A 13,116-nucleotide genomic window follows, 5' to 3' on the forward strand; every position below is an offset into this window, starting at 1 on the left:
CTGAAGATGGTCTAAGCTGTTACTCATAAGTATGACACTGCATTCATTCAGTGAAGTGGATGGCAGCGGGAAAATTTGTACAAGCAAGACTGGTCCATAGTACTACCGTTGATTGATTGACTCTGCTGCGTATTTTTATTGATTTTGATTGATTCGTTGTTGGGCGAAGAAAATGAAACGATGAAAGGGAGAAAGCATGCATGCGTCACGCCGGTGACGCGAGAGAGGCTGACGTACGTATGAGTGTGAATGAACCACGAGGTTGATCAGCTGCCTTTACTTGTTTCCGGCGATCGACAAGAAGAGCCAGGTGTGTCTCTGTGTGCGCAGATCGATCGAGCTTGATGGATGCATGCTGCATGACGCACGTATGGAAGGGGGCTTCGTGGAGGAGGCCTGGTTGACACAGACACTAGCTTTGTCCATCTCTCCGTGTCTCTCTTCACGTAGGAAACATTTCCCTTTTCTGCTGCTTCCAGTAGCCTCTCCATCCATCCAAGCTCGTGCGACATGCATGTACGTATGTATGTATGTACTGTATAGAAGTTTCGGACAATACGTATAAATGGTGAAACAACAAGCTAGTGACACTAATAACCGTCGACTTTGCTTTTTTGTGTGAAAAATAACAGATTAACTACTATAAAAGTTCACTGGAAGTACAAACATCTTAGACCTAATAAAAATCACATCGAGATTTCGAGACCACCGAGTGACCACTACTGCCGCAAAATGAGCCACCGATGCGCCGCTGTCGTGGCTCCCCTACCGGAGCCAGCTTAACCTTGTCGATGACACCCGGGGCACGTGGCTCAAAGGACCAGCGCCCTGGAGCCACAGTCGCCGCTGTTCAACCCTTGCATATATCTAAAGCACCTAACACTAAATCTCGCCACTTGACGAGAAACCCTAACACCATCGCCCCAAGTAGACGACATGAATCTATGTCGGAGCTCTGCCTACTACGCCTACACAGACGAACTCAAGAAGGATCTGAAACTGAAAGACAAATTCAAACAAGAAGCGCCGCCATCCGCCCAAGTGCTGCACCTGCGAGGACTAAAAAAACGCTACTCTAAACTACTAACCGGAGCGAAGGCATCAGGATTACCCTCCCCGCCACTGACCGCCAGAGCGGCAAACAGAGTGCGGGGGTGCCGATTAATTCATGGGCTCGCCGGTGAAACCGGAGGGTGGAGTTTGCCCTAGCTGCCTAGGGTTAGCCGGTTATGGGAGGAAAATGATAGGATTCTACATTGAAATATACTTTGAAACATGAAAACAATTGTGGACTTTACTTGGTCAAGCTTAATCATACCAAATTGATTTAGTACTTTAAGTTTAATTATAAACCAGGGAAGGAGAGGACCGCATAACAGGAAGATAGGGGAACTGGATAGCACACATAGTAGGGAAAGAGAGAGGAGGTGCAAAGGTGCCGCCAGAGAACGATGAGGGTGCCACACGCAAGGTCTTCAGCGTGCAGCCAGACTCGCAAGAAAGACCGAGAGACGAGAAAGAGACAGGAGGATTGAGAGTAAGGGTGTCTATGACGATCCTTCGTCATGGTTTATCTAATATCCAAGGTTGGTTTTCTAGACTGTCCCAAATTGAATGCCACCTTGGATATATCTACTATGTGAGACATGTCTCTCTTTTGGCGTGTCTAAGATCATTTCCGGTGACGGGCCTTACTTTTCTTCATGCCTCGCAAGCCCTACTTTTCTGAGAGGCGTATTAATTCCTCCCCTAAACATTTTGAGACAAGGGGCCGAGAAAACTCGCCATAAATAGCCTTTGCGAGCTTTGTTAACCCATATCCAAAGCCATGTCTTATATAGCCTTTTATGTTGTTCTATATATTGTAGTGGTGTGGTTGTCTATAAATAATTTAGCAACATCTATTGTGGCATAAAGATGGCAGTTGGATCGTGTTACATCAGGTCAATCATATCGAACCTCGATACCATACCCATGAACATGCTCATCACCCACCCACGACCCTACATGTGTTGGTTATTAACTTATAAATGTCCCCTTCCCTATAACCTAGGTCTCGCTGCATATAATAATTGTTGAATACTCTACGGTCGACACATATATAAATCAAACACACGCTATCAATCTCATATACAATGACCCATTACCTAACTTATATGTGGTAATTTCGGTGTCGGCGAATTCGTAGCTTCACTGATTATTGGTCAGTTAATTTGAAAACATAAATAATTCGTAGGAACATACTTAATACGTATGTATGTTGTCCCACACGCCATACGACTGCCGTCCACATTCGGGCACTAGTCCTGGCCTTGGAAAAAATGCGGTAAATGAATGGTCCATCACATATCCATGGGATGCCTCATCGATGCATATGCATCGTCCCAAATGAAGAAGAAGATAAAAATCATTCTATTTTGTGTGGATGCAGGCAAATGGTCGGATGACAACAGATGGATGGGCACTGTCATGCAGACATGTCTACACAATCTCTAGCTAGGGCCTTGTCTCTCACGTACGAATCCAGAAGCCAGAGAGACAGGCACGCAGTGGATTAGATGTGCGCATGCATGCAGTCCAGATGATTATTAGGCACATAAATTAAAGCACAAAAGCCAGGCACAGCGGTGCAAACAGACGCTAGCTACCAGTGCAACATCCATCTACAGCGTATACACTGTGCGCCTAGTGAGGCCCATGCTCGAAATCAAATTATGGGTAGTGTGGTCCGTCCGGTAGGCATTTGGATCCTTGCCGGTTGGCTGCTTATTTGTGTTCAACTGATGATTAAGGCGTTTCAGCAACGGAACAAATCGTGAGAGTGGCAATTTGGCATATCTATACATTTTTATTGATAATGTTTTGATTTTTACGCTACCTCAAGGTAGACACCGACCCTAGCTAGGGATGGCCACGTAGTCGTAGCACCATTGAATTTGTTTTGATCGCGTGAATGTAAGTTTTTTCCCACCGCCATGGATTAGATTGGGTTGAAGTTTTCGAAGACTTTTGAAAAGGGTGAATTTTGTCGAGTCTCGGCAAGGTTCAAAATATCAGGTTGGGGGCTCATATGGTTTAGAATACAATTTTGTACTAAATCAATGATACTTATTTTGGGATGGAGGGAGTACAAGTTATCAGGTGATATAATGGACGATATGTACTTAAATCAGGGAAATTCTATGGACAGTTTCAAGTAACCTATTCATAAAATGCCTTTCTAACAAAAACAAAACAGATAATAAAATAATACCTAAGCAGAACAAGTGTATGATACAACAAGGTTTGCCCAGCTCCAATGAGAGGGAGGGGGGTGACGGGGTGCGCCTTCGGCTCGCTCCAGTGCTGGTAGTCGTTGCTAGGTGGTCTACGAACCTGGATGTATTTTCTAATTCTGGTGTTCTTTGTACTACCACAACAGTTGATGAATAAACTAAAAGTTTTCTTTGCAGTTTTTTCTATCATTTTCTAAAAAAAATACACATCCAAGAAAAAAGCACAGCTATCTGCCGGGCCCCACAGACAGCTAGCACAAAAGCTATAGGGCCTTGCTCATTTAGGCCTCTTTATCTTTTTTTCCTTGGATTCCATGTGTAGGCCATGTGGATGTGGAAGCCGCCATTGGTACAGCTCCATCTCCATCATTAACCACCTTCGTTCCATCTATTCAACTGGAGAATCACCTATTTGTATGTACACTGTTGCCTGATGTTTGCATTTGATATGAAAAGCCACATGCATGTCTCTGCTCGTACATATCAATATGCTCGGCTTTTCAGTAAATTGCCTTCAGAAATCACAATCATTCACTTGCCCCATCGATCAGACAAGCAGATGAGGGCACGCATGCATGCTACCACAGACAGGACGTTGACGCAGTGCACCCCATGCATGGCCGCAACACATGTGTACGTACAGCACGAACAGTTGATCATCATCTTCTCTTTGCCTCCATTCAGATAATTGCTGGATTCACTGGAGCAGGGCAGCTGGTGTAGGGTAGGGAGTGTGGAGGCCACCACCTATATCGCCATTTGCCAAATACAGTACTGCCCCATCCCCCATGCCCTTCAGCCCGTGAAGCAAAGCAAGGTCCCTACAATGCAGCAGACAGGCAGTTCTGCAGAGCATTATGCATATGTCCTACCACCATTGCAGGTACTCATTTTTTCCATTCACTGGTAAAAATGGTAACTTCTTATTTCCCTTTCTACCAAGCAAAATAATTTGCCAAATACCCCTCGAGCCTGGCTTAAATATTAGTCCCACACTCTCAAGACATAGCCAAGTTCAACACCGGAGAGGCCACCATTTGCTCAAGCAGTGGTGCTGAATTTATAAAAGTTCTCAAGCAGAGACATTAATTCTTGGCCCACGAGCTTCTGGAAAAGAGCCAAATTAATTTGGCAATTATCACGTGCATAGATTATCTAATGTAACATTCCATTGTTCAACTGACATGTCGCTACGTATGTGTGTGCGCCATTTTATACACGGATGGTTTGACTTGCTACATCATATGAGTTGTCGATTCATAATATTTCAGCACATTACGGTATAGCTAGTTGACGGTGGAGTAATGTGTCATGCCTTTCGTGTGACGGAAGTCAGCGAGAGCAACATTAGTATAGCTAGTTGTAACAACATATTTATGGGCGAAGGCACTAAAAAAATAACCCAACAAATTTTACACACTGAATTTAAACAAATACTGGAGCTTCATGCTTGACACGAGTAAGTTATAAGAAACCAAAGTGGATACAATTTTTAAGAAAGTGGTGATTCTCAAAAGTGCCGATTAGCTAGCAACCAATCACCTTCACTTGCTTTTTCTTCTTTTTAGAGAAACGTCATTTTCGATTGCTAAATTTATAAAATGAACAAACGGACGTGTCCTTTCCCGGTGAGCTTTCGGCCAACCACATCAGGCTCTCCCCAGTCACCCACTCTCTTACGACGAGGAAGAAAGTGAAGTATTGAATGGGTCCAGAACCAAAAGCCGTCACATAATAGTATTCAGCATGTTTACATGCATATGGATGCAGAAACCTCTGCCTCTCACTTTCATCCATCCCTTTCTCTAATATTTTCTCGGTCTTACCGTATATTATACTCCTTTATTTGATACTTTAGTTAGCATATTTTTTGACATACTCCTTTGTTTGATACTTTAGTCAACATATATTTGTTTCACATGACGCCCACATGGCCACATATTGTATTTTTTTTCAGTTTTGCCAAGGTTTGCTTTCGCCAGAGGATACTAATTAACTTAACTTTCAATCTCAAGGTCTGGATGTTGTGGGAACAAGGTTCATTCCCCTAAATAATGAATTTCGTCTTACCCTATATATTGTATATAGTTGCCTGAAAAAACAACAACTCCTGCATGGTATATATAGTTAATGCTAGAATAACTTACAGTATTGACCCTCTTTTGCTCCCAGATGTGCGATGATTAAGCGGAGCAAAAAATTAAGCAGACTACACAGTAGAAGTAAATTACATTCGAGAAAGTTGGGGATAATATTGAGCATCTGCACCATGCAATCACATAGCCAGAATATCGAGCAATACATGAATATAAGCTTATTCTGAAAATACTCCAGCAACCAACAACAAGCCGTGACAGCCCAGAAGTCAGTGAAAAATCACAGATCAGTCAACATCCTTTTCCATACATTGATCATGTTGTGAAAACAACATGAAGAAGATGTTATATAGCTACTGAAGGGTGTTCCCATCCCGTTCTTCTAGCTAATAACTAGACATATGTACCATATGCGGGATTTTCTCTTTATATATAGTTATGGGATATATATTTTATACAAACAAATTTACTATCATACCAATGCTCTCAGTCTTTCGGAAACACTTGAAACATCTATGCCAATTCTCGAGCTGAAGGCCTGCACAAGATAGAGAGAGGAAATTAATTGATGCAACTAATTAACCCATGTTAATTTCATGGAAAAGGTAGATAACAAATTAGATTTATATTTAGATGGAAAGAAGTTCTTAATCATACAGTTAAAGACTTTTTCCAGTCACGGTAAATTAAATTTAAGACATAAATTCTAGCAGATGGAGGGTCGGGAAGAGAAAAAGAAAGGAATTAAAATTTGTGTGGCACATGTGTATATCTATGGTCATTTTCAAACTCTTTATCTAGCTTTCCTCAATTTTATCTCTCCCTACATAGAGAGGAATCTACTGTCCATATTTTTCATGTATGTGTATATGCATCACTTTCATGTTCCCTTTGTGTCTTTCACTTGTGTATATACCATTAGTTTACTTCAATATGTGTAGGTACACTAGAAACAAAGGTGAATCCCTCCAATATATATGGACACAGCAAGTAAATAGTTATGGTCAAAATGTATACTCGGTCTCATGTGTGCCTAATATTATACAACATGGGTTGTATTTTCTTGTGCAGATGTGAAAGGCTATACCTATATATGTACATACCCTGGAGTGTATGGTGTAGAAGATTTTGTGGCCAACAACGGAGTGATTGGCATTGACGACCTCGGCGCCTTCTTCCTCGAGGATGGTGATCACCTGGTGGAGCATGATCGGCCTCTCTGTGCTGCATACCAGCACCACATCCATGCTTGTATCATCGTGTTGTTGCACCTCCACCACCGGTGCCAATGCCTCCCAATGTTTCTCTCCTTCTGGTGACCCCGCACCACCACTCGTGGTAGGGGTGGTGGTGGGCGTTGAGGCACCACTAGCCCCTCTTGCGGCAGCCATTGCTTGTGCAGAGTTCCTCCTATGTTGCAGCTCGTCCACCCTCTCTTTGAGCTTCTTGATGTATGACGCAGCCTCATCCAGGCTGCCTAGCCGGGTCATCGTATCCTATATACACATTTAAAGTCCAACAGTGTTAGAAAAATATGAGAAAAGATATCAAAGATATCAAAGGACGTTTATTTGTTTTGCAAAGATAAGTCATCTTATTTTGATAATGGAAGAGCTATATTTTCTGGATCTATGCATCCTGAATGCACATGACCACACATAATAATCTTCTGAGTTTGGAAATATTATAAAATCATCTCTTGTAAAACTAACCATGGATTCTCTTTAGACTTCCTGTTACTACTTGACAAAGAGTTTGATACGCTAATGGTTTATGTGTGCCACCCAAATGTTTTCACATACGTACCTACAATTCATGCTTCCTTAACAGTTGAGAATCTCTTACTGTATGATATTTTCGTCCAATGTGCATCCTTATTTTTTTAATCAATTCTTCATCCTTAGTTGGTTCTTAATCCCGGATTAGTTCTTCTATTTCTCAGAAATCTTCTTAATATCTGCAACGGAGTTGTACTTGCTACTTCGTCCTATTTCTAGCTGTCTAGTACGGCCCATCCTTGAGTTCCATTTGTCACCCGGATAGTAATTTCAACGAGTGAGATATTTGTCCTCTTAAGTAATTTGAAATCTTCTCAGATTTGTACTACACCAATTTATTGTTAGCTTGACCTTTAGTTAATGTACTTTCCCTCCGTCACATATTAGTTTGTCATTGAAACGGATGTATCTCGATGGAGTGAATATTATTAATAGGTAAGAAATATTTACGTGAAGAGCCACATAAGACCTCATACGTCCAATGGAGGCACAAAATTAATAAAGCATTATATGTGTTTCTTATATATTTATGGATATCGAATTCCGAGCTCAGTTTTTGAGAGATGAACAAAATGATTCTTGCAAGCTCAGAAAAAAAAACATATGCATTTCAAACATGACACTGTCTTGGATATCTCCTGGGAACTTGGGCCTGTATATTCAGAGTATGCCAGAAAAATATATCGAGGTGAACTTTAGAAATTTCTATGTTTCAATATTACTACTCCCTCCGTCCCATAATAGTATAAAAAACGTTCTTATATTACGGGACGGAGGGAGTACTATTTTGTACACCTGGACGTGAGGTCCATAGCATGATTGTACCAGTCGGCTAGCTTCGGCTGTCCATCTCAACGGGAAGAAGAATTCATGTTTACAAAAGAGTTAATAGGTTGTACATTCCTACATCACACAGTTCATGAGGAAAGCAATACATTCCAACAAAACTAAATGCCGCCGTACATAGAACTCAATTGCCTTGTCCCGTTGATTATGATATTCCATGTGATGAGAAGGACTATACTTAATTACAATAGGATCTACTGGATACTGAATTGGGTAGAGTGAAATAAATGTCCATATATACACACAACAAACCCTCTTGACTAATTATAGTCGCCACTAAAAGATTTCAGAATACTAAACTTGTTCATCTTGTTCCTTTTTCTGTGCCAGAGAAGCAGCTAACTAAGTGTCCCATTATATTCAGCTAAAAGGGAAACAAATTGTACAACATATGGAGTACTGTTTGTGGTCTTACAGGGTTGGAGAAGTGCTCTTTTGGGATGAGGGAGGTGAGCTTGGCGCAGAGCGCCTTCATGTGCTGCCTCCTCTCCCTCTCCGCCTCCTTCCTCTCCACCACCCTCGTCGTGGTCGTGCCGCCGCTCGTCCTGCTCCTCTTCCCGCCCCTCGCTGCCTTCGCCTGCATCTCCATCTCGACCGATGGTCGAAATGCAACCAGAAGGACGGAGGGGGAGATGGGTGAGGAGGAGTGAGGGTTTATGAACACAAGAAGGCAGCTGCTAGCTAGCTGGAGTGAGTGTTTTGTTTTTCATGGAGCAGCCAGATGGAGGTAGGAGAAGAAGAATTCCAAGGGATGAGAGCTAGTAGGAGGACTGGAGTGGTGTGGCTTAAATGGGAGGCGGACAGATGGGTGCTGTGTGTGCGCGCCCGCGGATAAGGGCAGCCCAGGACGTGGAAAATATGCCTAAGTAGCTAGATATATGTGTGGACACTGTATACGAACACTAGAGTATTAAAATATATGTACAAATTATGAAATATATGTGGTTGCACCGGTGAGTACACATGCATGCTAGACAGGGAGCACCCAGAAATATCCACGAATATTATCCTTTTCTTTTGGGAAATATCGACGGGTATTTTGATTCACAGCCAAAACGTAATTTACCACCGCACCAAATCTGTGGTGAATTATATTTGGTTGGGAAAGGTTTTCCTTTGTAGCAGCTGGGTTCCTTTTGCCATAGATTGGAAAAATGTGGTTGTACGAGCAACACCATCAAATAGCCCTTGGCATGGGCCAAGCGCGACAGACTGGCCGGAAGCTCGAAATGTCCCTGAATATAGTTATAACGATATATATATATATGTGGACACACACACCCCACAATAATACTTCTAAATATGAAATATGTCTTAAAATACATAATAGTATAGTATTGTGGCCAGGCTAGGTTGGGCCCGGATCGTTAGGGTCGGGCTTATCGGAGCCCAGCCCAACAGATTCCTAGGTCTTGCACCAAGGGGCCCTCCGTAGGTCATCGGAGCATTTTTTTTTGGTGGTTGAAGCAACAAAAACAAACAGCTTTAGTCGGTGGCCTCCATCTCGCCATCCCGGGAGACGTTGCAATGCCGGTGCTTGCCGCAGTTCCTCTTCCGCCTCTTCTCGGCCCGCCTCTAGCGTCATCGCTGCTCCACGCCTCCACATCTCGACCCCACCACATCGCGGCCTCCCCATCCTCGACGCAGCGCATTACCGACTTCGGCAACAACGAGGCAAGGGGGGAAGGCACAAGTGGCGGAGCAAGAAGAGTGGAAGGAGAGGAAAACATAGGAGCATCTCTAGCCGCGGGCCCCAACCTGCCCCCCCCCCCCAGGCCCTTTTTCGTCGCCGGCGCCCAAAATTCGGCCGAGTCGCGCCCTCAGAAGCCCAATTTTCGCAGGTTAGGGCTGAATTTGGTGCCAGCACACCCAGGCCGAACTCCGCACGCTTGGTGCACCCAGGGACGCCGGGGGAAACGTTTTTGGCGCGAAAAGAAGTAGGGCCACCGAGTCAGTGACTCGCCGCCTTTGTCGTCCTCATCGCCTCGGTTCTTGCGGGCATCAATGCCAAGGTTGTCGCGCCAGTCAGCCTTACATTGATACCTCACGGGCGGCGCAGTGAAGGTGCGGCGACGCGCGTCCCGCCCACTCCCACCAAGCGGCACACGGCGGCAGCCCTACCACCGCCCATCCGCGGCTATAAAAGCCGGCCCCCTTGCCAGTGAACGCACACGCTCTCGCCACCGACGCCCTTCTCTTCGCCTCTCGCCGCCGACGCCACTCTCTCCCACTCTCTCCCCACCGACGCTAATGGCGGAGTGCTTCCTAGGCGACGGTGCGGCAGCAAATGACTTCGGCAGCCGCCATCTGCACGAGGACGACGATGTCGACTACCTAGCACCCCCGGACATGATGGTGCCGGGCACCTGGAGGCTCAGCGCCGGCGGCGTCTCGGTGCCACCCGCGCCCAGCGGAGCTGCTCGGCGCACTAAAATTGCGCGCATCCGGTCCTCGCTGTTGGAGCCGCAGCGGAACCAGCCGAGGTACGCCCCTGACAGCAACATGTTGTGGATGGCGTACTTCGAGCGGCTCCACGAGGAGAAGATCGCCTCCACTAACGGCGTCGAGCCCCGGGGCCACCTCAACTCCGAGCGGCGGCGCCAATGGTGGGGCGTCCCTGGCCGCACCCTCGAAGCTGTCCTCCAGCACATCGAGGCCGACAACACGCCACGCCAGGAATACCCGGCGCCCCCCTCCTTCTCCCGACGTCGTGGTAGCTCATGGACGCCGCGGCGAATGGAGACGGCGACCTCCTCATCGTCAGGCTCTGGCTCTCTTTCCTCCGGTTCGTCGGTGCTCCGCCCCGTCAAGCTGGAGCCGCAGGAGACGCCACTTGGGCACCATACCCACCGCGGCGCGCTCATCGGGCGCCCACCCCACTCTTCTTCCCGCCTCGTCAGGCCGAAGACGGGTTTGCTCCCCATGAAGAAGGAGCACGAGGGCATGGCCGCCGCCGATGAGACCGCCCTCAAGTGGGTGAAGGAGGACTACGTCCGCGAGCAGATGAAGCGCCAGCGCCGCGCCTTCGAGGAGATCGCCGCTAGGCGCCGCAGACGCGAGGAGGGCGGCGTCGTCATCCTCGACATCGACGACGAGGAGGCGCCCGAGCCGTCCAACCCCCCGCAGATCGGCGACGCTGGTCAGGGGTCCAGCAAGGACGGGGCGGCACCCAGCACTGCAATGGCGATGACAACGACGACGATGGCGGCGGCGACTACACCCGGTTCTACAGGATCCTATGCATGTAGAAGGCAGGAGGCGGCGGCGGCAGATAGTGCTAGGCGTAGTCGTTGTGTTTAGTTTGTGTTTTTAATTTGTGCTTTTAAGTTTTTTACAAATATCAATGAAATCGCATATTTTTGAACGAATTTATGTCGTGTTTGGCCGATTTTATTTTATTTTAAATGACGTCTAGGGACGACCTGGGGCAGTGGCTGGGAACCCGAACGGCCCCAAGCCGAAATTATCGCATGTTCGCCTCAGGCAACGCTATTTCAAGCTCCGGGGGCCGAACGGCTGGAGATGCTCTAATGAAAATAAAATGTGAGACACTGACCTAAGCTGTTGCCGCTGTGCTGTTGCTGTTTACCAGTCGTGAGTAATGATGGGCTGGGCTGGGCTGTACCGAATGGACATGCAATTAAGCTCGATCTCCACATGCTGGCCGCATTAATTAATTCAGTGAGTGCAAGCAAAGCAAGATTGATTAATTATTTGTTGACCAAGAAAAAGAAACGAGCTTAGGAGAGCTCAGCTCATCGATCGCATGCATGCATTCGTCACTCCGGTGACGCAAGCAAGGCTGACGTACGCACGCATGCATGAAGATGAAGCCCAAGATTGATGGATCAGCTGCCTTGGATTGCTTCTGGACATCGATGACAGAATTGTCCCAACCAGGTCTCTCTCTGTGTCTGTCTAGATCGATTGATATGACATGTGCGTGTATGACGCACGTATATCTCCATGGCGAGGACAAAATTTCTGTTCTAACCTTTTATGCTAACAAAATCAAGAATTGACCTCGTTTGCGAAGAAATTTTAAATCTGACCTTTTTGGTCACGACAACATCTTTGGCGTTTGGCTTGCATGGGAGACGCTAGACTTTGTGGCGTTTGGCTCTGGCCCACACGAACCTAGCTGGCGCTGAAGTGGCACTGCCAGACGCCATGCATCTTGGCGTTTGGGCAAACGCCATAGAGCCTAGCGTTTTGAGCCCATCCATTGTGAGTAGACAAGAAAAGATATTGGCATTTGGGAGCTAAGCTTCATGTAGAAACTGCGCTGCATGCATGCATCAATAATGGATTTGCTTCCGTCAATAATTGTAGTAGGTTAATTAATCTTATCAGGAAACTAAAAGAATTGGTAGTAGGCTTTTATTTAGCAAAAAAAATGTATTCTAGAACTTAGGAAATCATCCAAACATACTAGATGGTTACACGGGCGCTTATTAGGGGTGCTAAGGGCATCTTCAACGGCAACCCGCACGTGCCGCCTCTATACAAGAATTGAAGTTGTCCGCCTCCATGTCGCCCTCAAGCTTGGCGTCGACGGGACGGGAGGGGTGGTGACCTTTTTGGGACACGAATGGTGATGACCTACCGTGCACTACTCTTACTCGTTGTTGGCGGTGCCGAACAACGCCTCGCTCGCCGCGTCATCGCACTCCATGCAGGCGGCCGCAACTTCCGCCACCCGTTGCCGGTATCGCCAGCGGGGCGAGGTGTATCTCGCGGGCGGAGCGGTAGGATTCAAGTAGCGCTTCCTGCTCCACCAGGTCCTCGTCCGCCCCGGCGGCCCTGCCGGCGGTGGCCTACTCCTCCGCCTGCAGATGCTCCTAGAATCGGTTGTGGTTGTAGTTGGCGTCGGCCTGCGCCTTTCAAAACTGGCCCTCCCGCTCCCTGCACCATGTCCATATAGTGGGCACGGGCCTTGTCGGTGGTCATGGTGCAATAATGCACTGGTGAGGGTGGAGCGGAGGAGGAGGGTGTCGCGGAGGAAGAGGAGGGTGGCGCTGGCACGTCGGAGGAGGCATCCACCGGCTGCCTGCCGACCTGCCAGTCGGCAGTAATGGCGGCCATGGCCTTCTTCTACTCCGACGTCAGCCCGTCCCAGAG

General features: G+C 46.8%; 1 protein-coding gene across 2 annotated transcripts; it reads right to left on the bottom strand.

Moving 5' to 3' along the window:
* Positions 1–5,502: 5,502 nt before the first annotated feature.
* LOC119274227 (transcription factor bHLH162-like) lies at positions 5,503–8,782 on the bottom strand. 2 transcript variants are annotated; one of them, XM_037554889.1, is made up of 3 exons: positions 8,411–8,782; positions 6,459–6,867; positions 5,503–5,909 (listed from the first exon to the last, which is right to left on the bottom strand). In XM_037554889.1, exons 1-3 carry the CDS (start codon positions 8,582–8,584, stop codon positions 5,824–5,826), a joined length of 669 nt encoding a protein of 222 aa, XP_037410786.1. In that variant the 5' UTR covers positions 8,585–8,782; the 3' UTR covers positions 5,503–5,823. The 2 variants fall into 2 exon arrangements, with proteins under 2 accessions (XP_037410786.1, XP_037410787.1); XM_037554890.1 differs by having other exon boundaries at positions 6,475–6,867; positions 8,411–8,777.
* Positions 8,783–13,116: the final 4,334 nt, after the last annotated feature.

The sequence above is a fragment of the Triticum dicoccoides genome, chromosome 3B (genome assembly GCF_002162155.2).
Source record: "Triticum dicoccoides isolate Atlit2015 ecotype Zavitan chromosome 3B, WEW_v2.0, whole genome shotgun sequence".
In the NCBI taxonomy this organism is placed as follows: Eukaryota; Viridiplantae; Streptophyta; class Magnoliopsida; order Poales; family Poaceae; genus Triticum; species Triticum dicoccoides.

What these genes read in the sequence shown, in the direction of transcription:
- LOC119274227 (XM_037554889.1), bottom strand. Translation starts at nt 8,584, where the DNA reads ATGGAGATGCAGGCGAAGGCAGCGAGGGGCGGGAAGAGGAGCAGGACG. An exon ending in AAGAGCACTTCTCCAACCCT is followed by an intron (nt 6,868 to 8,410) that starts GTAAGACCACAA and finishes ATGTGTATATAG; the next exon opens with GATACGATGACCCGGCTAGG. An exon ending in CAGGGTATGTACATATATAG is followed by an intron (nt 5,910 to 6,458) that starts GTATAGCCTTTC and finishes TATCTTGTGCAG; the next exon opens with GCCTTCAGCTCGAGAATTGG.